Source organism: Balaenoptera musculus, chromosome 3 (assembly GCF_009873245.2).
Source record: "Balaenoptera musculus isolate JJ_BM4_2016_0621 chromosome 3, mBalMus1.pri.v3, whole genome shotgun sequence".
Classification (NCBI taxonomy): Eukaryota; Metazoa; Chordata; class Mammalia; order Artiodactyla; family Balaenopteridae; genus Balaenoptera; species Balaenoptera musculus.
Window position 1 is genome coordinate 110,598,387 of NC_045787.1, and position 25,415 is coordinate 110,623,801.

A 25,415-nucleotide genomic window follows, 5' to 3' on the forward strand; every position below is an offset into this window, starting at 1 on the left:
ACTTCAGACCGACAGACCTGTGAAATAATTAAGTGTTGTTTTAAGTCACTAAATCTGTGGTAATTTGTTATGCAGCAATAGAAAACTAAAAATATCACACACACACACACACACACACACACACACACACACACAGCCACACCAAGGGGCCAAAGAACAAGACCAAACATATGCCCTGTTTGTTTACACTTCTATTAATAAAGACAACAAAAGAAGGATAAGGTTTCAATATTTTATTCAAGTTTTATTTTAAGTGATGTTAATTACAGCATTTGAAGGGGAGGAACTAATTCCACACAAAATGGAAGACTCTAAAATGTACCCATTAAACTGCTAAAAAATAAACTGAGTGGCGAGAATACAACAGAAGTTCAATTTAGATTCTGAGTGTTGTCACCATGTGATTACAGTCACAGAGACTCTTCCCAGCTTGCAGCTGGAGCTCTTAGAAGCTATTTCATACTCTGGTGCAAGGGCAAAAAAAACACAACATGAGAAAAAACACAGTTAAGTCCTGAATTATTGGCTTCATCACATCCACCTTCTCCACCCCAAAATGGCACAAAAGAAACAGCTACCACGCCCTGCAGACTACTTTTGGTGTAAAAGAGGTGATGGATTGGGGTGGAAAAAGTCCCTGCCTAAAAAAGTCCCTTTCAGATGAGTTTGTATACACCATCAAACAGCCTCTCCTCAATCAGGGTAGGAAACCAAGGTTCAATTCTCAGGAAGTCACAATTTCATTCATTTACTCAATACGAATTTACAAATTACAAAGTGCCTGCAGATTATCAACTTCCACTTGCAGCCATTTCTAGGTAAAAAAGAACCCTGACATCTCTAGAGGGGCCAGCAAGCTCCCCCTCAAGTCTACAGCTGAAAGGACCTTTTTTGAAATTGGGTTTCTTCTGTACCTCTGAAAGGGTAACACCCTAAAGCTGAATCATCTTTAACCTGGAAGTCTAACATGATATTTAGCGATACTTGCATCCCAGACATACAACATTAAAAGGTACACTAAATTCTGAAGGTAGCTATGCTGCAAAATAGTTTAAAATTAAACGATTGTACAGTATTCATTTATGCTTGAAACTCCAGTCCTAGACCAAGCTTGTGGCCACCAGCGTTGACATTCTTGCCATCCAGCAGAGCTGACAGTGTCAGTTTGATACCTGCAGGGGGAGAAGTCAGGGAGAGGAAAGGAGGAGAGAGGGAGGAAAGAAAAGAGAAGAAAGGTTAGCAAATGGAGGATCGCTGAAGCACACTGGTGACACCACACCCGATTCAGAACCTGTTGCAGCTGAGTGTGATCAGCAGCAGCAAAACCACACGGCCCTTCAATCCCTGCTACTCAGCACCACCCGACTCATGACTAGTAGCCTAGGATGAGCGTGTACAACAATAATGATTATTCCACGGCTCACCCAAATCCACTTTCCTTCATCTTCTCATCATCCCCGCTACAAAATCTATAATCAGCGCCATGCAGAAAACTTCTTTAGCAAAAGCCCCTTGAAACGAAACCCCAACCATGAATCAGACTCCACGGTCTTACACTCCCAATCACAGCATGCACACAAATGCAAACACACATGCACACGACTAAATGCTATTTTCTCTAGAAATTTCTGCCATCATGTAATCTTAGATTTCCAGCGTTCAAAGCCCCAGTTTGACCAAACTAACCCCAAGGTGGTATTATTTCCTGTAGCTGTAACATACTATGGACTGGCCTGGCTAACTGTGCAGAGGAAACCTACAAACCAGTTTTACAATGGGGATGACTTATAGGCTGGTTTTAAGAACCTGCTGGAAATAAGTATCAAGCATTAGGCACACACTGGGAAAAAGAATGGAAGAAAATAACCAAAAATGTAATACATGTTAGCCTTGGCCTTTTTTCTCCTACTTACTACTTCTCCTATTCACCAACCGTTTTATAATGACTCTGCACTCCTTTACAAACAATCAACTATAAAACTTTATATACACTCATTTACAATGTACTACACAGTCATTTTATAAGCAATAACATAAAGCAGCAAACCAGCACCACATCTTTTTTAATGGCACAAAATGTGCCATTGTGAACTAATTTCACACAACCAACACATACCTGGCTTTAGGGTCTGAGTATATCCTAACCCTATCAGGCTGGAATTGTTCACTTTAGCCTAGTCAAGGGAAAGATAAGAGAGTGAAAATGTTAAATACTTCACGCTTCTGTCTCCAAACTGAATAAGAGCTTTTTAATCAACCAACTCTGGACTTCAGTATCAAATTCTCTTTTTTCATGACCACTTTGTTTATAGGATTCATTAAATTCAATATGAAATATATCAAATTTAGGAACTAGGTCTCAGAAGGGTAACGCAAAGAAACAACACAATTTTCAAGTAAAAGGAAGTTATTATTTACATTTGATTCCTTACAGTATGTGTGCCCAATTCCATTTATACATAGTAGGTCTGTATTTTTAAGTTATAACAGGTGAGGACACCTTTATTTATGGCCAGAGACGTAAAAGACTTTCTTGTATTTGTTGGGATAAAGAAAAACAGACCAAATGTCAGATGGGGTTTTGAAGCGTTTTTTTTAAATGGCAGAACATTGTTCGAATTTTTTATTCATGAAAAAGAGAAGCAAAAATCAAAAAAATTTGGCACTGACAAGCCTGAATTTTTGGAGCAAAACAATAACCTAGCCAATCACTTAAATCTCAGCACTTAGTGAATGCTGATTAATAATTAGTAACGCAGTTGAGTCGATAATAATTTTGCCCTTATTCTTCTGCCTGAGTTGTAGGGAAATCTGGGCCTCTCCCTGACCCCTTTCTGGGGAAATAAGGAGAGGTCAGGAGCAGAGCAAGCTCAAGCTGTGAGAACACCGAGTCCTGGCGAAAGCTAGAGCTACCAGGGTGTGTGTTTTCCTGCTCACATGCTGTTTTTAGACCCAGCATCTCCCACAGGAGAAAACAGGAAGGTAGGCCTCCAGGCAGTCAGTGCCCCATCTAGATGTTCAATTTTGCCCATGCCCTCCAAATAATAAGGTCCCTTTTCCTTTGTTTTAAAGTGCCTAACATTAAGGAAGCCAAATTCAGTTCCTATTTCAGGAAACTTAAAATAGGCTGTCTGTAAATTACACAAGTCAGCCCAGAAACCATCCTGCAACATGAGATTTCCTCATTCCACCCCAAAAAGGATACAACCGGCAGTGCCCTGTGACAACAGAGATGAGCTCAACAAGACTTAATGCAAAAACTGTGCAGCAACGCAAGGGTCCATTAGCTATGCTACAGGGTCTGCAAAATAAGATGCCAACCACCCAATGCCGGGCCTGATTTCTTAATATGCAGTACAGGAGCTGGGCAAGAGAATGAAAACTGAGGGGGAAAGGAACATTTAAAACCTTCAGGCTCAAGGTAACCCCCTTTACAGTCTGCAGCATGGACCAGGGACTGGTTAGAGAAGGAGGCTCCACAGCAAGGCAGCCTGGGTCAAACACAAACCCCAGCACTTACCACCTGCCTACACTTGGGCAAGTTACTCAACCACTCTAAGTTTTCAGTTCCTCATTTGTGAAAACATGGATGGGATAATTAGAAAAAAAAAAAAAAGGCACCTATCTCAAATGGGTTGTATAAGAATTAAATACAGTAATCCACATATAATGGTCTCAATACAGTGCCTGGCAGCCATAGTACATACTATTACTATGATCATTTTACTCATTGTGAACCCTTTCACAGTGAGAAAATCTCTAGCCAAAGCATGGAACTCCATCAATCCAAAAGGATTCCAACCTAAGGGTCAGGGTAAGGTCTCAGAGATACATGATTCCACAGGTACCCACCGAGAAGCAGGCGTCAGGGTCGATCTGGTACTTGGCTGCTATTCCGAAGCGAGTGTTACTGTTTCCTGCTGTCCAGGCCAGATTAACAGCAGTCTCCAACTTCTTATTCACCTTCTGATAAATGGAGCCACCAAACTCTGTCCCATCATTTCTGCAAATAAGCACAGCACCGATGCCAAGCAGCCCAGGAAGGCGACCTGAGTTGGGCAGAGCTGACCAAGTCTAACAGAGGACAAGCATGTTGTAAATGGACTCAACTGATCACAAAACAGGCACCAAATTACGGCAAGCCTGATAGGAATGGCACAGACACCAGGGTCAGGAAGGTTCAGAGGAAGGGAAAGGCTATCTCAACCATCACTGGGAACACCCAGAGGCAGCTCAGTCAACTACTCAGGCTGCATGGAACTTGAAGTTTGCTTCCACATTAATCTTTAAAATAAAAGCAGTAACTAGGGCACTGGGATTCTGGATTCTGAGTGATTTCTTTCTTCTGCTGCTAAGGTTATTACTTTTATAAATGCTCTATTATAAAAACGGAAAGAGAGAACAAAGCCAGAAATGGCAAGAAAGTCTGGGCCACTCATGTTCCTCAGAAGGCAGCTTATAACCCTTAGCACCAGCAGCTGCATCCACTGCTGAGGGTGCACAGCCAGAACTGACCCAGGCCCTAGGAGGAACAGCAATTACAAGAGAGCTTAACCTATTATTCAGGCTCATTGGCCTATGCATACTATTGACCCATGCTGCAACATCTATGGTCCTGGTGAGATTTGAAAAGGAGCAACTTGCTACATTACAAAATGTTTCTGTCTTTCAAAAATGGAATGAAACCCAGCAAGCCAAACTCCTTCCTGTCTTCCAAACACACCGTATTGACCGCAGCCTCTGGGGATATCCCCTTCCCCACCCTAACATTTTTAACATAAAAATACAACGTCAGGGGGCTTCCCTGGTGGCGCAGTGGTTAAGAATCCACCTGCCAATGCAGGGGACACGGGTTCGAGCCCTGGTCCAGGAAGATCCCACATGCCGCGGAGCAACTAAGCCCATGCGCCACAACTACTGAGCCTGCGCTCTAGAGCCCGCGAGCCACAACTACTGAGCCCGTGTGCCACAACTACTGAAGCCCACGCGCCTAGAGCCCGTGCTCTGCAACAAGAGAAGCCACCGCAATGAGAAGCACGCGCACCGCAACAAAGAGTAGCCCCCCCTCACCGCAACTAGAGAAAGACAGCGTGCAGCAACGAAGATCCAATGCAGCCAAAAATAAATAAATAAAATAAAGAAATTTAAAAAAAAAAAAACAATGTCAAAGTTCTGCCTCATCATTTTGGGTGTCTCCAGTGGAAATAGCACTGGAAACTATTAAGGCAGGTCCCATATGCTTTGGAATCCAGCAAAGAGCTTAGAACTCACTAACCCATGAATAAATTGTTGCTGTTTCATTGCAAACTCTGCTCTTCACTAATACACTCTCTCTAAAGTAGATGCTCATTAAATACATTCTAAATTATTAAGTTTTCCCCTGAAATTCAGCCAGACAGACACTGTGCTTCCAGAAAGTACAGGAAGAGCATAGATACCACCTGATTCACAGAGAATCCTGACTTCTTCAGAAAGTCTGAGCATGCTACAAAACAGCAGCTTGTCAAAAATAATAGATTTTTGAGTGACTGTGGTATAACTCAAATGGGGAAATTTCCTTGGGCTTAAATGTGTTTAAACATTAGATTTTTCAATACATTCTAAAACCAGCAACACTGCCTTCCTGTACTGAACTCTTAAAACCATAAAGGAACTCGTAAAAAAAATCATCTAGGGCTTCCTGGTGGCGCAGTGGTCAAGAATCCACCTGCCAATGCAGGGGAGACGGGTTTGAGCCCTGGTCCAGGAAGATCCCACATGCCGCGGAGAAACTAAGCCCGTGCACCACAACTACTGAGCCTGCGCTCTAGAGCCCGTGAGCCACAACTACCGGAGCCCACGTGCCACAACTACTGAAGCCCACGCACCTAGAGCCCGTGCTCCGCCACAAGAGAAGCCGCTGCAATGAGAAGCCCGCGCACCGCAACGAAGAGTAGCTCCCGCTTGCCCCAACTAGAGAAAGCCCACGCACAGCAACGAAGACCCAACGCAGCCAAAAATTAATAAATAAATACATTAATTAATTTTTTTTAAAAAGTCATCTACATGAAGCACAGAGAACATCTGTTCCACACCTGGGCCTCTGCAAGACCAGGGCAACCCAGATTAGCTGTGTCAGCTGTTTCCATGCCAGTTCCAAAAATAAACCATGTCCACTTATTAAAAATCTTGAAACTCAGGTAAGTAAAACAGCTAAAAGTCACTGCTCTTCCTGGAACTGGTGCAAGTTCCCAATTCCAAACCAAGGAAGCACTTTCCATGTCAGCCAAAATTCTCAATTAAAAAACACTTCTGGGCTTCCCTGGTGGCGCAGTGGTTGAGAATCTGCCTGCCAATGCAGGGGACACGGGTTCGAGCCCTGGTCTGGGAAGATCCCACATGCCACGGAGCAACTGGGCCCGTGAGCCACAATTACTGAGCCTGCGCGTCTGGAGCCTGTGCTCCACAACAAGAGAGGCCGCGATGGTGAGAGGCCCGTGCACCGCGATGAAGAGTGGTCCCCACTTGCCGCAACTAGAGAAAGCCCTCGCACAGAAACGAAGACTCAACACAGTCATAAATAAATAAATAAATAAATAAATAAAAGAACGTGAATTTCTAAAAAAAAAAATAGCTTTCTTAAAAAAAAAAAAAAAAAAAAAAAAAAACACTTCTATGCATGTGATATTTTTCCTATGGCTTTTTTGCATGTTACCTTTTTTAAATTTACATATCTTTTTTGACCTTTTTCAGTATACATTTCTATGAATTTTAATACAAAGACTCGTGTGGCCAGGATACAGAACAGTCCCACTACCAAACTCCCCTGTGCCACCCCTTCAAAGTGACACCCTCCCTGTTCCCCTCCCCCGACCACTGGGCTGTCCATCTCCATAGTTTTCTTGTGATTTTTTTAGTTTTAAAAGACTCAAATTTTATTAATTTATTATATTAATGTCTTATATTAATTTATTAATTATAAAAATTCCTCAAAAATTTTTATTATAGAAACGTTACTAGTTTAGACCCAAATGCCATTTACTTGTCTCTAGATTTTAAAAGTCACTTCTTTAGTGACCTCTAGTGGAAAGAGAGAAATTTGGTAAATTTGTACCCAGCTTGCACCATGCATTAGTTCTTCATGTCTACAGAGATTTCATGGATGAAATTTGTCTCCCTTAAATCTAAATCAGCACTCTGCTTCAACCCTCAAGTTTGATTACAAAGGGCTCTCTCTTACCTACCCTGTAATTTCCTCTTCCCTTCATGATACTGTCCAGTTAATAAACTTTTAAATGTTCTGCCATGCAGAGAACACACTCAGTATTTAACTGAGATAATCAACTCCTAATTTGGCTCCCATGCCTACATTTCATTAAAGCACAGCAAGCTGGTCCTCAGGCAGTATACAGAGAAAGAGAGCTACACCTCCCCACCCCCATTTTGTTAACTAAAACGAAAGGCCCTCCAATGTCCATAAAGCTGCAGGGAAGGGACACTCCTGTGGACTGACATCATGCCCTTGTCCTAAGTGATCAGCCATTCTGTGTGTACCAGGGACAACATTTACTGTTCACAGAATAGGAAGAACCTACATCACTTCAGGAAACGGGTAGGTGGGAAACAAGAACAATACTAGCAGGCCATTTGGCTCATCTGGTTCCAACAAACTCACTTCCCAGTGATTAAAAATTGAGCTTAGAAAAAAATCATGGTAGACAATCCCCCGACCGCACACACTCACATACACTTACACATTAGTGTGAAGCTGGAACTCATCAGTCTTGTAGCCAACTGCAAAGTTGCTCTGGGTCACTCGAGACTTCGCGGTCTCAAAATTCATCTGGTAGCCAGCCAGCCAGCCCTCGTAACCCAGCACCAGAGCACCCCGGATGGAAGGCCCGGCAATGTCAAAATCCACGTCACAGCCCAGGTTGATATGTTCCCGCTTGTACCCTGTCTTGATTTTAGCATTTTTTTTCCTGGAGGAAAAGAAATTGTATTAAAATCAGAAGCTAACTCATCTTGCGACAAGCATGCCAAGAGACACAAATTTAAAAAAATAATAATCCCCGTTTGAATAGGGGGGTAGGAAGGCAAAGTCAGGGCCCCAGATCTCCCTTAAGCAACTTCTGTGCCACAATGGGCAGAACACAACCTCTCTTCAACTGGAATCCAGAATAATGAAGAAACACCACCATAATGAAGTGAGAACACAGGCAAGAAAAGCTGGAAAAAGAAGCGCTAAGTAATTTTTACTGTCCTCTCCCTGTGCTTAATGTAGTGGCCTACACAGGCATTCATTACGCAGAGCACCACCATGTAATTATGAAACAGATGCATCTTTGCTATTTTCCAAGTCTGTGGAAAAGATACATCTGTCATGAAGGCAGCTATCTAAACAGCAGCTTTTAATGAGATGGTCACCTTCTTACTTTGTGGCTCACTTAGTAAAGAAACATATACTAAATCCCTTCTAAGTAAATACAACAGTTAGACAGCTTTTAATTCAGTATCCATGAGATCCCAATGAGTATATATTTCAGAGAACTGGATAGTGAGGTAGAACCTGGGGCCCTGCAGTCATAGGGAGCCCGGAAGCCCTGGTGGACTGGACAAGATCCCAGGTCTAGTCTGCTGATCCCAGATTTGCGTACACGGCCAGATAGCGCCTCCCTTGACTATTACTCAAGACCCAACATTTCTCAGGAAAGGCAAGTGAGTCATGTCACCTGCAAATATATTATCACAATGCCTTTTACCAAAAGTCAGCATTAGAGACAAGATCACATCTATCAAATATAATTTAGACTATTTTCACCTGATTGTTTCTGTCATTCAACTGCAAAATGGACATCTTCCACAGCAAGAAACATTCTCAGCAGAGACCACAGGAGAAACCAGATATGCTTCAAGGTTGAAGGACCACATAGCCCTGTCCAGCCCAGCTTCATTCACACTGAGATTAAAGCTTCATCCCCAGCACCCAAACTGGGGGCCCTAAATACCATTCCCTCCTAAAAGGAACCAGCACTCCTCAGAAAATTGCAGATTACAGGTTGGGGCAGGAAAGGTGCAAGACGAGCTTGAAGCATCTATCAAAGCTATCAAAGACTTTGAGGTTGAAGCAAAAGGACTTGAAAGCTAAGATGAAGAGGCTCCCACAGGGACTTCCCTGGTGGTCCAGCAGTTAAGACTCCATGCTCCCAATGCAGGGGGCCCAGGTTCGATTCCTGTTCAGGGAACTAGATCCCACATGTCACAACTAAGAGCCTGCATGCTGCAACTAAAAGATCCCGCATGCCGCAACTAAGACCCAGCACAGCCAAATAAATAAATATGTAAATATATTTTTTAAAAAAACAGGCTCCCAAGGGCTTCAAATATGAGACAATATAAGCATCAAGAATAATATCAGCAGCGACTGAAGCACATCAAATGTTTAAATCTATGAACTCATAATGACACTCAAGACACACACACATTGGTCATCTTTAGGGACTAGAGAATCAATTTGTTATTTTGAAAAGAGTAAATAAAAAAGGAATCAAACATGTATCCCACCTTTCCTATACTAACTATATCTCAAGATAAACAAAGATTTGATAAGTTTCTCTTTATAGAAATATTCCAGCTAAAAATGAAGAAAGAAAGATAAAGGTGGAATTATCACCAATTTGTAACCCCTTATGAGTAGATCATGAATGGCACTAACATACAAAGAGAAAACCAGGCCTTCTGTGCGCATCCCTATGGAAGCAGATTTCAGCACCCCCCAAAATGGAATCTAAATGTGATGAAGCCTCTAGACTTAGCAATTAACAGGAAATGTGGGGGACAGGGGAACAAGTTAAACAACACCACAGAATGCAAACAGCAAAATTTACTCTATATATAATTCTAGAAGACAAATGATCTAGTTTTAACAAATAAATTGCAAGGGGAAAAAAAACAGAAGAACCACCTAAAAACTAAGATTTAGGAGCCATATGAACCAATTTTTACAATTTTGCATGGACAATTTTTGATTCTCTAAAAAATTTTCATGAAATCATGTAAATTTGAAGAGACTAGGCTTGACAATATTAAGAAATTATGATTAGTTTTCACAATGTAATGATACTGTGGTTATGCTTTTTTTTAAAAGGAAACTTATTTAAAGATACATATGAAAATATATACAGATGAAAGTATGTGATATCTGTTATTTACTTCAAAATAATCTGAGGGTGGGAAGGGTTGATTATGGATGTATAAATAAAACATGATTGGCCATGGGTTAATAATTATTAAAGCTGGGTGATGAGAACATGATGAAGGTATAATATACTTTTCTGCATTCGTTCAAAATTCGTTTGAAATTTTCCATAATAAAAAATTTAAAGATTAAACACTCCAAGTTCCAATGAGTCGGAATTTCAGAGGTCATAGGTGAAAATAAAGTTAACACCCTTCCCTAGTGACAATGAAACTCACAACTTCTGTTCAAGTTGCTTCTGTGCATTTTTGCAAGCTTTGAAGGAAAGGAGTGACAAACTAACTATAAGAAAAACTTAAAATAAACCTATTTTGGTCTGCCAGCTCTTTAGAAGAAGAAACCTGGGTTATGACCAAGTATCCAGTTGGCACCAAGCAGGGTAGGATGATTGATGAAAAAAACAGCTGCTCAGAAGCTGACATTTAGAAAGGGCGGAAATCAAGACATGTAAAAATCAGGCATCTTTTAACCACTGGGTAAAATGCTGCTGCTGACACAAAATGTGACACCTGTACCAGGGCCTCTGACCAGTGATGTGCACAAGCCACACTGGACAGTTACACAGTGCCTCCACACGCCACCCCACTGGATTCTGGCCAGAGGCACCAGGTCCCCAGGGAACGGGCACTGGTGGGGCAGTGACTAGGTTTCTCTCCAGGCTTGGCTCTAAGGCAGCATTCTATGCCTTTGGAGCTTTTCCTCTTTCAAATATTATTGGGATTTTTTAAAGCTATTTAAATAATGGTGCTAATTTGACAGCACCTGAGAGAGGTATACTCTTAATCTGTGGTTAACAAGCTGGCTTTATCTGTAGCAGGTACTCAGTGTGGGTGCCAGTCCCCTGATGAGGTCTGTCTGCAGCTTCATCCAAATGTGGTATATGCTTAGCTCCTTAAAGGAAGCCAGGATACCTTCCCAGGCTGTACTCCTCAGACACTTTGGAAAGCCAGCTTTCATTTCCAATCTCCATCGAGTCATCAAAACTTTCCTCAAATACCCAGTAGCAATGAGTACATCTTGTGCCCACAGTCTTAGCTTCTAAACTCCATTCTTCAATAAAAGGAACAAAGCCTCCTCAGAGAAATAGCTGATAGCAGGACTAGGGAAGAACAAGTACACTTTCTGAAGAAGTGCTCCAAAAAAATGACAGGGGCTTGTCAAAAGCACACAGGATGTCAACTTGAAGGCTCCCAATGGCCATGTCTGGGACATATGAGTAACAAAATATAGTAATGGATTACAATCCATAGAATAAAATAAATGTCCAAGAATCCATACTGATACAGATAACTGATCAAATAAATAAAAGGTGGAGAAGGAAGAGCTCTTCCTTTCAGTAAAATCCCAATTAATAAATGTAGAAGGAATGATGGGAATAGAAATTCACCATTTGGGGGACTTCCCTGGTGGCGCAGAGGTTAACAATCCGCCTGCCAAGGCAGCAGACACGGGTTCGAGCTCTGGTCCAGGAAGATCCCACATGCCACAGAGCAACTAAGCCCGTGCACCACAACTACTGAGCCTGCGCTCTAGAGCCTGTGAGCCACAACTACGGAGCCCGCATGCCACAACTACTGAAGCCCACGTGCTGCAACTACTGAAGCCTGCGCACCTAGAGCCCGTGCTCCGCAACGAGAAGCCACCTCAATAAGCCCCCCGACTCGTCGCAACTAGAAAAAGCCTGCGTGCAGCAACGAAGACCCAACATGGCCAAAAATAAATAACATATAAAAAAATAAATTAAAAAGAAAAAAAAGAAAGAAATTCACCATTTGCCAAACATAATTGTTGCAAGCAAGAATCACCAATGGATGCTAATATTTGTGAGTCAAAGTATAAAAATTAGAATATTTGCATGGTCTCAAAGCATCTCCCCACAAGATACTTGTTAATTATAAAGAGAAAAAAAGTACCTTTACAGAGAAATCCGGCAAACGCCACTTTAATCAAGTGACCGAAGTAACGTCACCAGTAATGAGACACATTGATATATACCCCCTGATGTCATGTTCCAAGATGGACAGAACACAACATCCTATCTACAGCTATCAAAAATAAATAACCTGAGTTTAACCATGAGAAAACATCAGACAAATCCAAATCAAAGGATTCTACAAAAAAATTGGCCAATCATCTTTGAAAGTGTCAGAGTCATGAAAAATAAAGACTCAAAGATGGTTGAGATGGTAAATTTTATGTGTATTCTACTGCAAATTTTATTTTTGGCCACACCACACAGCATGCAGGATCTTCCCCCACCAGGGGTTGAACCTGTGCCCCCTGCACTGGGAGTGTAGAGTTTTAACCACTGGACTGACTGCCAGGGAAGTCCCCACAATTTTTAAAAACTAAAAAAACTAAGAAATGAAATTCAATACATGCCCTTGGCGTTGTCATCAGTGTGCAAAACAACCTTCCCAGGCCTAGGAGACCCACTGCTCTGAGTGGAAAAAAACAACAGTGTGTTCTAGAAGAGACTGACTCCCTCTAGCCACTTTGAAAAGCACCAGGAGCTGAGGCAGATCAACATGCCCTCTTGCCTCCTGATGTGCCCAATAACCAGCAAGCCTAATCTGTCTGTGGCTGGAGGGCCTAAAGCAGGAAAGTGCAGTCTCAGGAACCACCTTGCAATTAAGCCCACACACTCTCAGTGTCCAAGTAGGAAGCTGGGGAAAAGGCCCTCCAGCATGAAAAATGGGGCTGGCAACAGTGACAAACAGCCCTTGCTTCCAAACACTGCCTGCTGCCCTAGAGCCTTGGCCACTTACATTACCAGCAGCCTCACTCACATGGAATGGAGCATTACTGGACCAGAAATCCTGCAGCCTCCACAGCTGAGGCCAGGAGAACAACAACAAACAGCACAGAATGAATCTTAAATCTTACTATAAAACACCACTAAAGGTCCTTATGGAGAAAACAGATGATATTCTTACCCAGTGTTTGGTGAGAAGGATGAATCGAAGGTCAGCTTCAGGCCATGTGCAAGCTGAACAGAAAAGAAATTCACCAACAGGTTTAGTCACAAGACAGGTGGCCAATGTCACTTAATAAAACTGTGTCTTTTCACAGGTGACCATTACCTGATCTTCCACAGTAATCTCCGTGCCTAGTGTGTTGTCAGTGTTCCATTTCTCTGTAAACGTCAGACCATATTCGGTCCATCTGTACTTGGTTTCCAGACTGCCCGTCACTTTGGTGGTCTCGGTGTTGGCTGAACCTGAGCTTGTAAATTCCTTTAAAGAAGACAGTCACAGCCTGCATGCCAGCACTTCATTCTGCATTGCTCCACCCCTAAATGGACTGTACTTTCCTTTATGCAAGAGGTGAGACCCTGAATGCGTGGGTGCAAAAGCTCATTCTATAGTTCAGTTAGATATCTGAAGTACAGATGGAGTCTGCTAATTAAAGGACTCTTTCAGGGAATTCTTTATCAGGAGAAAGTTTCCTTCCTCCCCTGTAACTCTTTAGTCTAGACAGGAAGGCAATTCTCCTTCTGTCCTACCTCCAGGCTCATACAGAGAAAAAGCTTTGAGCTAAAGCTGACATTGCAGTAATTCTACCCAAAACTTCTTCCAACAATTCACAATCTAAAAGGGCTTACTAAGATTTGGGGGTTTTTTTCAATAATTATGTGGTATGGAACACAGGTCAATTTTGAAATAAGAAACATGAGGAAAAATAAAACTGAGGCCTGCCCCATATTCCTATGAGTATTAACAGCTGCTGAATTGGGGACCTAGTCACATGGTTCCCCTGGACCACCCATGCCACAGAGGATGCAATGAATGTGACAACCACAAGCTGCCACAATCAGAAAAGTCCCTTTGTTTGCCACCCAGACGGAAGTTATTTGTTATTTATTGATCTACAATAAATACCCATGCTCCATACAGGCAGACAACTTACCAGTCCATTCTCAGATTTTGTTTTCAAATCAAGTTTTATTAAGCCAAACCCTAAAGAAAGAACATGGTAACTGTTAATACGTTAAATAACTAACTCAAGAGCAGCATCTCTGCCTCCCTTAGGTTGTTTAAAAATGAGATGAGGGACTTCCCTGGTGGTCCAGTGGTAAAGAATCCACCTTCCAATTCAAGGGATGAGAGTTCGATCCCTGGCGGGGGAACTAAGATCCCACATGCTGCGGGGCAACTAAGCCCCTCGCACCACAACTAAGACACAATGCAGCGAAAAATAAATCAATAAAAATGAGATGAGTGCAGAGGGCACCGGTCTCCACTGCTGCCTGCCTCTCTGTGTGTGGAGCCCGGCTGCCATGGAACAGTGGTAGGCAGAACAGACACAGGCCCCACCTGCACTCCCAGTGGAGTCTGAGAAAAGGGTGCATGACAGCATGAGCACATGCCTAAGGACGAGCTCTAAATTTAGAAGCCGCACTCCACTGCAGCAGCATCCACAGACCTGCTCCCGCCTAGGAGAGGAAACAAGAATGTCCACTTGTCTGCAGCAATTCACAAGCCTACCCGTACTGGGTGCACAACCAAAACTGCTTCACTAGCCATAGAAGGCTTATCTTTTTTCCCTGACATGAAGTTTCTGAGAGCTGACTGACCCAAGTCTCTCAAACTGTAAGGGGTGAAATACCAAACATGCCAACCCAGTTTCTGAGCTGAAAGGCCACTCCATGCAACACTCACCATAGCCCTTGGTAAAGACATCCCTGGCAGATTTGCCAAGATCAGCATACGTGGGAGGCACAGCCATCTTCTGCTATAATAAAAGAACCACCAGAATAAACGCATTGGTAATTATGGATATTAGTTTTCCACCAATAAAAATCATCAGCACTGAGTTCCAGGTACCTTATTCCCCCAGGTGTGGACAAAGGAGCCTGTGCTATCTCCTGCTTCTTTCTGTGGCCAGAGCTTGAAACACCCAGTAAGTTTTTATTGACAGCAGACCAGCCTGACTTTGGACCTCTTCTCCTAGGTATCCCCAGGACTGAGCACAGGCCCAGAATACGGTAGGAGTCAGTCAATATTTGCTAAATGAATTCATTGGCAAAGACACAGTCCCATAAGCCAGCTACTTTACTGAACTGCAGGACTCTTGCCAATAAAACACATCTTCTTACAAAATATCGACTGCTAGGACATTAAATACACTGAAGAGAAATCAGAGCTTTTCATGGCAATGTATTTTCTATACAGTTCTGATTTCATTCATTCAACAAATATTTATGGAGTACCTACTATGTGTCAGAATGGACCCAACTTTTCACAAAACTTTTGCATTCTACAGGAACCCACTTTTAGAGTATCATATTCCTCATAGAGAAAACAGTAAAACCTACCTACCTAACTAGGCAATTCTTCACATGGAAGGAAATGCAACCACATCCCCCCCAAATTTAATTCAAATAAACATCTATTGAGCTTCAATGTGACTTTACTTTTAAAACCAACTATCAAAGTACTACTTGGGATTGATGCACATCACTAAGTCAGTCAACAAGCATTTATTAAACACCTCGCTGTTCAAGGAAGGCAAGAACTTCAAATAGTCCTTGCCCTAAGGACCACACTGCGCTGCTGGGAGGCTCTGCACTGACACATTGTGTACACAGAATTAAAACCCTAATCCGGACGGCACACACTCTGTGCTGCACCCAGGAGGAGAGGGGAATGCGAGAAAGCACCATCTTCTGCATCTTCTCCATCTAAAATTGTTAGCCTCAATTAGCCAGAAATTCAATTAACCCGAGGATGGTTCCATCCATTTTAAATACAGTATACTTAAATTACCAAACTGCATACACCTCACCTAAAGTCACATATAAATGTAGTCACACAAATTAACACCCACAGGGCATATTCCTGGTTAAATGGGAACCCAGTGAAAAGTGGTGCAAGTGATCTCAGGGGAACAATATCACAACTGGAAGTTGCATCCTGACCAAAGCCTCAACTTCAAAGACATTGCGGGGAGCCCAAAAAACCAATGAGTATAATGTTAAAAAACTATAAACTTCCACAATTTTAAATTATAAAACTGTGGTCCTGGTCCTATTTTACTTTTTTCAGAGGTTTTGCTAATTCTGTCCCAGCTCCCTTTTGTGTCAGAGCAGAGAGGAGCAGCCCAGTAAGCTGTTTACGCGATCCTATTTTTGTTGCTGTTATTATTGTATTTCTCACACATGATCAGGCTGGAACCATGGGCAACTCAGTCCCCATTAGGATCAGGGCATAAAGAACACGGTGGAAGAACCATTTCAGGGTGCTCCCACTGGCTCTTTCAAGGCTCCCTCCCCTCTCCCCTTCCACCCCAAATGAACCCCATAGGCACACCCACCCCAGGGACAAACCAGGAAACCATCCACCAGGTCCTCCAGAAATACCCCCTGCCTTAGGCACACGCCCCAGCCACAGATGGGCCCGGGCCCCTCCCAGGAGAAGCAATGAAACAACCCTGGACTGAAGGCTGAGGTAACAGAGCCCCAAGGAAATGTGCAAAACATCTCAGCAAAGGGCCCAGGACATTCTCCACACACACACACCAATTGCTAACAGTTATCAGTGGACAGAACACCCCTCTTCAGTGCTGTCCCCTTCCCAGCTGGGCCACAAACTCAGCCCCAGCCGGGTGACAGGGAGAGCAGTCCAGTGGCAATATCTCCGGGTCAGCTAAGACCTCCTGTACCTCAGAGGTCAGGGCCTTCCCGAGTACCCTCCCCTGGCTCCAGGACCCGCCTCACCAGGCACACGTGGCTTTCACGTCTGGACTGGTCCATTCCTCAGGAAAAAGTCAGAACGCTCATCATTTAATGCTCCCCAAATGCCCCTGCTTATCCCTAATCCCCAAAACTGAAAAGCAAAGCCACCTGTCAAAACACACTCCACCCACAGCAAAAATCACGCTAAAGTGGCCACTGAGGAGATTACCATGCAAGGACAAGGGAGGTGGGATGGCAGAGGGAGCTCACATAAGGCCAGGCTCTGCTTGCATCCCCAGCGCAGCGGCTGTCAGGGAAGATGCACAGGAGCCACGAGCTGAGTGGAGCCAAACCCGCTCCTGGCCCTGAGGGAACACCCACCAAGGGGGGCAAGACGCTGACTCCCCTTCACCAAAGGCTGTGTGGCTGTAGCTTCCCCTTTTGCTTTTCATGGAGTCTTCCTCTTTCCCCACCTCTCGTCTCCTGCTGCACTTATCTGACAGGACTGTAGCAGCTCTGCCTCTCTGAGAAGCTCAGCTTTCCTACAACTGCAAACAGCACCCAGCACAGTTCTCAGTACCTGCTTCAAAAACAATTTTAATGTAAACACAATGATTGCCATCCATGCTTTCTCAGGCCAGGACTAGATGGGGAGAGAATCAGCATTCTGCTTTCTCACTTAACACCCTGCCTGCACTGACCTGGAGACTGAACCCTGGTCCTGGCCCCTTCCGCCACCTCGATCAGCTCCAACACACTCCCCATCTGTCTCTGCAGCATCCACCCCACGTGTCTTCAGAAAAGGGAAGCCTCATACGCTGTTGGTGAGAATGTAAACTGGTAGAGCCACTACGGAAAACAGTATTCTTCAAAAAATTAAGACTAGAACTATCATATGAGCCAGCAATTCCACTTCTGGGTATTTATCTAAAGAATATGAAAACACTAATTCACAAAGACATGTGAACTCCTATGCTCGTCACAGCATTACTTACAATAGCCAAAAAATGGAAACAACCTAAGAGACCACCAACGAATGAATGGATAATGAATGGATAATGGATAATACTGGATAATGCGCACACACACACACACACACACACACACACACACACACTGGAATACTACTCAGCCATTAAAAAAAAAAGATGAAATCTGACCATTTGAGACAACATGGATGGACCTTGAGGGTATTATGCTAAATGAAATAAATCAGACGGAGAAGACAAATTCCCTGTGATTTCACTCATATATGGAATATAAAAAAACAAAAAACAAAATAAATGAACAAACCAAAACAAACACATAGATACAGAGAACAGAGTAGTGGTTACCAGAAAGGAAAAGGAGGGGAGGGGGTGGGAATGGGTAAAGGGATTGATATAGTGATGGATGGAAACTAAATTTTTGGTGGTGAGCACACTGTAGTGCACACAGAAGTAAAAATATAAGGTTGTATACATGAAACACAATGTTATAAACCAATTTACCTCAATAAAAAAGGAAAAAAAAAGAAGAAACTCAGCTTCTAGAGGCTGAGCATGAAGCAGGGTATTCTGACAGCACTGTCTGTTTAATAAGTAAATGTGCAGTGAGCATCAAAGTATTTTTACAGTAGAAAAAAAAAGGAAACTTAGTATCCGACAATAGGGACTAAGCAAATGACAATGTAACCAGTAGGCAGGAGCTCCCTCTACAGGGAAACTGCGGCACCACCAGGGATGGGGGGGAGACGCACAACTAGCATGCCCCACCGCCACAATGGCCTAAGGAGAGCTGAACTCAAGCTGAGGAGACCAACCAAGCGCCTTCAGAAGAGAGTACTGCCACTTCTGACATCAGAATCAAGCATGGACTTTATTAAAAGGGCCTCAGGGAGGCCCTTATAGAAAGACTGACACATCTGTGTTTGGGCAGCTCACTCAACCAATGGATTCACAAAAATGTAAATGACAATATCTACTGTTGGCGTGGAAAATGATCACTCCCATTCTCCCCAAGTAGGAATACTACGTACAGTACAGTACAGCCCCTGAGGAGCCCACTGGTGGGCAGTGCCTAAGTGGACACACAGTAACTCTAGTGGCAATTCTACTGCTAGGAACACACTCACAGTGGCACCCAAGGCACCCAAAGATGTATACAGGAGGATGCTCACTGCAGGGTTATTTTTAACACAAAACCCAGAAGCAACCTAAATGTCCACCAATAGGGAAACAAATGAATAAAAATTAAGGTGCTTGCAAACTAAGGAATACCATGTGGTAATCAAAAAGAATGAGGTGGATTTCTACGTGGTGGCATAGAAAGCTACCTATGATAATAGTTCAATGAAAAAGAGCAAGCCACAGAAAATGAATAATTCCATGTGATTGGAGGAAAACCTTTTTACATATGCATCTTTATACGTTCCACATTTGTGAATGGATGGAAAAGCACGTGAAAGGGAAGGACATGAGCTAACCTGTAAACTGTGGCTGCCTTGGAGCTGCTTCTAGAAAGTAAAGGGGGTTTAGGAAAGCAGTGAAGTTAAAATAGGATTTTCATTTTTGATTTTACTTAATCACTTAAGTTGTTTGTGTACTTGATAATTTTTTTTTAAACTAAGGACAGAAAATTTAAAAACCTAACGAATGTGTTCAAAATTAAGCCACGCTGCATTCATGATGCCACAAGTCACATTCCAAAAGGCTACTGCAGCAGAGGTGCCAAAAGGGAAAACCATCAACGTGTCTACACTGGTTCCAAGAACAGATTCAAATCACACCGAGGTGGCAGGGTTAACAGGTAAGGCCTGTGGGGGGCACATTCTACCCTCAGGTGACCATTGATGGCTTTGGCCACCCTGCCCAGAAGGTAGGAGTAGGGCAGAGCTCCCTAACTTCACTGTGCATGAGAGTCGCCTGAGGCACTTTTTCAAAAGTCTCCTTCCTCCCTCTGTCTTTCACTGCTTATCGCACAGGCAGGGCAGCCCTCAGATGCCACTGAGAAGAGTGGGCTGGCTCCCCGCACCAAGCACCCCCAGAACCCCCACTTTGAAGCATGTTCTTTTCTCTGCAGAAGCTCCCTCAGAAGGATCCAGGCAGGGGAGCCTCGGTGCTCTCAGAAAGCCAACAACCATTGCAATGGCTGATACAGACAGCAGGGTGGCCATGGGTCCAAACGGCTCAGTCAGGAACAGTTGAGAGGAAAAGTTTTCTGAACACAGGGAACACCCAGTGGGTCAACAGACAACATTCTTAATGGCAAGGGTATAACTGGGCTAGGACCTAAACACCAAGAGCCACCCTGCCATGGCATTTCTCCACCCATCCGAGTACCCAGGTAGCAGGGCACAATGACGAATGGAAGGGGCTATGAGCCTGGCAGAGGTTCTAGCTGTGTGACTTTGGACAAGCCACTTATACTCCTAGGGTCTCATTTTGCTCATCTATAAAATGGGGCTAACAATAGTGCCTTTCTACCACTGTGGCTGCAAGGATTAAGTAAGGAAAATAGATAGAGCATGCAGAAATGTCTGACACACAGTGAGTACTCAATAAGTGGTAGTGTAACCACAATCCATTAATCTGGATATTCTTTGTTTGCCCCTCCAGATCCACCTTCCTCCTCCATCCTGCTCTATGCCCCAAGAGCTGATCATTATGGACTGTTTTCAGTGGGCTATGGGTTGGGCTCAGCAAATAGGGGGCACCAGCAGAAGATGGGAGAATGCAATTGGGGTATTCATCCCCCAGGCTCCCTCCCTGTTGGTCCTCAGGTGGGCAGTGACTTTCCTCTACCCAACGCCACAGCTCCTGTCAAAGGACCACCTCCTTGTTCTAAAGGACCCAGGGGCCCACACCCCTTGTCAGGTCCCCCATACTCTGCCCATACCTTTGCAAATGATCCCTTCATCACGCTTTCTTTAATTAACCCATGGGAGTGTACATCTGACTCCTGCAAGGACCCCAACCAACACAGCAGTCATCGCCTTCACCATCACCATCTCGGGTTCCCCTTAGGAAGGGAGAATTGTAGGAAAGCCTTTGGCTCTGCTATTTCTAACACCATTCTAGGCAGTCTGTCAGGGCAGAACTGGGCCAGCCTATAAGAGGGGCATCAGACCAGCCAGGGATTAGAGCAAAAGCAACTACTCCTAACTCTGGAGAACAGGAAAAGCAACTTCCCCAGCAGGAGGCCAGAGCTGCTCCGAAAGCCAATATGTGAGGCCAACACCATCAGGAGCCTCCCTACACCCCTACCCCACACTTGCTCACCAGAAGTGGCAGCCCAGGAGAATGGCCCTGGTTGGATCTCCAGGATGCTGGCAAAGCCAATGCCCGGGCTCAGTAAGTGGTAGTGTAACCACAATCCATTATTCTGGATATTCTTTGTTTGCCCCTCCAGATCCACTCCAGACTCTGGTAGGTCTGTCCTCTCAGTGCATCTGTCCTCCCACCCCCTTCCATGAATGTCTCACGCAGGGCAGCTGGGCTTTCCAGGTATTACTTCTATTTTAAAACACCCTGGGAGGTGGGCCACCACCGGCACAGCCTTCCACAAGCCTCAAGAGAACGCACTGACTTGGGGACACCCTGCCTGCCCACCCACCCATCAAGAGGAGAAGACCTGGGCTGGCAGGCAGCATGCCAAGGTCTGGATCCCAGGTGCACCTAGGGCTCCTGCTCGCTGCCTGGCTTGACCCAGTGGAGATAAAATAGACAGTGCTTGGGCAGGTAGACTCGGGAGTCCAGCAGACCTGAGTTCCAATCCTACTCCACCACTCTCTTGTTATGAGATCTTGGGCAAGTCACAACCTATCTGCCCCTCATTTTTCTTCAGTTCCAGCACAGGAAAAGAGTCCCTGACTCAGCATCATTCTGAGGACTGAATGAGATTGCTAGTACAAAGCACTTAGTACAGTGGCTGGTACCCAGTAAATATGTAACAAACACAGATAGAACTTATTACAGATTTTCATTTTATATATTTCTTATCATAATTATAGCTGCTGTGCAGGTTGCTGAAAGGTCACCCTGAACCACAGGGTCCAGAGTTCTCCCCAACCATAATGAGGTATTGTTTAGCTGAATATTGTCCAGCCAGGTCCTGGAAGAATGCCTCCTACCTCATCCCACGGAAAACTGACCCTTCTCCCGATAAACACCCTGTGCCACTGTCCTCGCAACAAACAGGGTAACTCCACTGACTGCTGTCCACTGACAGCTAGACCACACCCAGCCATGCACATGCTCCCTCTGGTCAGTGTAAAAGAGTAACAGTTCCACTCTGAATAGCAAATTCTACCTTTCAAAAGGCACTCAAATCTATTAGCTCCTCACAGTGGCCCCTTGGAGTGGCAACTGCAGTGTGAAAGCATCAGCACTGGAGCTAGCCAGTCCAGGCCCTGAATCCCAACCCCATTCCTGCTGAGCTGTGTGACCTTGGGATCGTTACCTCACCACTCTGTGCTCAAGTCTCCTGACCCGTGAAATGGAAACAACAGTACCTCTCTCCCAGGGCTTGGAGGACAGTGGATTCAACGTTATAATACATATGTCAACCAGCCAGGAGAGTGCTGGGCAGGCCCTCAATAAAGAATGACTGTAATAATGACGATCACACTTATAGTGGAGAAACTGAGGAACAAGGAGGTAACTTGGCCTGTAACTAGACCCTATGGCTCATGTCAGAGCTGTGTTATATGAGCTCAATCTGCTCTCCAGGACTCTTTCCAGCGGAGTTCTGGGTAAAGGGCTAAGATTCTCACTTACCCTCACCCCTCTGAGAGCAGGCAGTGAAATGGAGGATTGTGCCCAGGCCCAGCTGATCACCTGATCACCTTTCCTCAGTGGCAACCAGAGGGGAGCCCCTGAGCACCCTGAGGGGCTGCCTGCAGGCTTGGGCTGGCTCTCAGCCATACATGCCTCTCTCTTACCAAAGACGTCACACCTTGAGAAATCCCATCAAGGGCAAAATGGACTTTGGGAGCACCTTACTGGTAAAGGTGGCGGTGAATGTTCCCCATGACCACCAGCTTGGAGGTGGTTGTCCACGTGTGCCTACTGTCCAGTGGGGCCAGAGGCCCAAAGGCAAATCCTCACTATATTGTCCCCCTGAGCCCCTCTGTTTGTCTACAAACAGCCCCTGCCTATAGAATAGCAGAAATAAACTAATTGACTGAGAGCATCCCCCCATACCCAGAGTCAAGCACTTTATTCAGCACAACTCTAGTAGAAGCCATTGACCCCCTCACCATCAGAGAGGGAAGAGGCACCAGGCCCAAGGGCTTTAGGAGAATCCCCTTCACCAGTGTCACCCCCAGCCCCGCAAGCCCAGAAACACCAGTTCAACAAGTTTCCCAAAGGACTTGGAAAGTCACAGAATGAGGATAACATGTTCAAAGCAATTATTTCAAATTAGGAAAGAGTTCTGCCTCTCACTGCTCTAGGGCTGTACACACCGCGGTAGTCCTTTAGTTATTTGTGACTCTCTGCTAGGCAAGGCGATTTTCTGAAAGTGAATGAGATGTGTGTCCCTCAAAAAGGATGTCCAAGATCAAGGGACTATGGTCTGGGCCTGCAGCCACTACATATACCCATTCAATAATCCCACAAATACTTAATGAGCACCTACTATAAGCCACATGCTGGAATGGTGAAAACTATCTTTCTGTCAGCAAGAGTACATTCACCCCCACAGACCCTTCTCAAGTACCTAGTATTGCCAGGTGGCACCACCCCACGCACTGAAAACAAAGTTGTATAAGGCTTAAGCCTGACCCTGTAGAAACTCAGTCCAGAGCTGGGGTGGAAAGAAGGCACACCCTGGGCAGTCTGCCCTGCCCTTGCCTACAGCACATTAGGCAAAGGAGGTGTTCATTTCCCTATCTCCTCTGGAGAAGGGAGGCTGGTCCAGGGGCTGGGGGCCTCAGGTGGAACAGGCCTAGGCTTAGCCCAGGTCTGAACCCACATTCAACTTTCTGCTCCAGCCTGACCCTGTCTGTCTGTAATCTTAAAGGTTTTTTGAATTACCCTGAAAGTTAATGCCTGGCACACAAATGCTTAATAATAATGTTTAAAATAACAGAGGCCACCTTTATTGAACCCTTTCCAGAGCACCACGTGGAGCAAAATAGTCTGCAGGGGATGGGCTAGATCCTCCCCTAAAAGCCTCAAAGGTAATTGTCAAGGTTTCTGCCCAGACCTTCTCCCTACCAGGCACTGTTCTGAATGTTTGACGTTAATCAACTCATTTTCTTCCCAAAAACCCAATGAAGGAGAGGTATGATTGCTCCCATTCTACAGATGAAAAAACAGAGGCTTAGTATCTTCCCGGCTGTGTGACCTTGGACAAATCACTAATGCTGCGTGCCTCAAATCCAAAGGGCTCGTAAGCAGTTTTGTGAAGGCACCGCTGCATTTGGTGAATGAATGAGCGACCGAATCAGGCAGGAATCCCTCCTAAGGCCAAGAAGGCCACATCACTACCCGCGGGACCTCTTTTTCCAAGGCCTAACCTTCTGCCCAGCCCCCAGCTCCGGCCCTGGTCCCTGCGGCCTAAGTCGACTGTCAGCCTCCCATTCCGCCCGGAAGGTGCTGGCAGGCGCAGACAGTGCCGGGAGCCAGCTTCTTCGGGCGTGGACCCGACAGGGCGTGCAGGGCCGGGGGCGCGGGACCACGGTCGTCACATGAGCTCATCCCCTAGGCGACAGCGTGGCCCGCACAGGTCCGTGAGCCCAGCCCCGCGAGCTTAGGTGGCGGGCGGGTCCCTGCCCGACCCGCACTGGCGCGATCGAGGGCCAGAGATCGCCTCCAAGGAAGGTCACCTAGACCTGCAGCGGGCCGGGCCTCCACGCGGCGGCCCGTGCCCTTCCGCCCGAAGGTCCCCGCGGGCTTTGGTTCCCAGCCGCAGGCGCCTCCGGATGTCCGGCCACCCGCTCCCTCGCCCGGGCCTGCTCGCCGCCCGCCCGCCCCGCGCGGCCTGCTCTGCCAGCCGCTGACCCGCCAGGCCCTGGCGGGCCGCTCCCGCTCCCTGCCCCGGTCCGGCTCTGGGCCCCTCGCCCTCACCCGCTCCCCATCCCATCGCCTCCCCCAACTCCCCAGGGGCCGGCCCGCGACTCGGGGCGCAGTCAGGGGCCTGACCCCTCTCCGCTGCGCCTACCTCAGAAGCGGTGGCAGTGGGCTCCGCGGCGGCTACGGCGGGGGCTGCAGCGTGAGGAACAGAGCAAGCAGCGGGGCCGAGGGCGGGGCGGCACTGACGGCGGCGGCGCAGACCCGCCCCGACCCAGCGAGCCCGGCCCCGCGAGCTCCGCCCCCTGGGCCCTCCCGGGACACCGCCCGGGCCCGGACCGGGTTCGCTTGCAGCGCCTGAGGTGCGCGCGGACCTTTCGGGGCCCTTCGGTACCCGCGGCAGACGCGTGTGCCCACGGGCGAGTGCGGACACGCGTGATTGCCTGAGTGCGCCCGGGTACTGGGCGGCGTGGAGCTGACGTGTGCAGAGCTGTGTGCGTGCGTAGGG

The 25,415-nt window shown here is 45.7% G+C and overlaps 1 protein-coding gene across 2 annotated transcripts; it reads right to left on the reverse strand.

Annotated features, from left to right (window-relative positions):
- Window positions 1-218: 218 nt before the first annotated feature.
- VDAC1 (voltage dependent anion channel 1) lies at window positions 219-25,211 on the reverse strand. Of its 2 annotated transcripts, none has more exons than XM_036847159.1 (9): window positions 25,059-25,211; window positions 14,899-14,971; window positions 14,147-14,196; window positions 13,321-13,473; window positions 13,174-13,226; window positions 7,734-7,961; window positions 3,853-4,003; window positions 2,117-2,174; window positions 219-1,172 (listed from the first exon to the last, which is right to left on the reverse strand). In XM_036847159.1, the coding sequence occupies exons 2-9, from the start codon at window positions 14,963-14,965 to the stop codon at window positions 1,081-1,083; spliced, it is 852 nt and encodes a 283-aa protein (XP_036703054.1). In that variant the 5' UTR covers window positions 14,966-14,971; window positions 25,059-25,211; the 3' UTR covers window positions 219-1,080. The 2 variants fall into 2 exon arrangements, with proteins under 2 accessions (XP_036703054.1, XP_036703055.1); XM_036847160.1 differs by having other exon boundaries at window positions 14,899-14,968; window positions 25,059-25,153.
- Window positions 25,212-25,415: the final 204 nt, after the last annotated feature.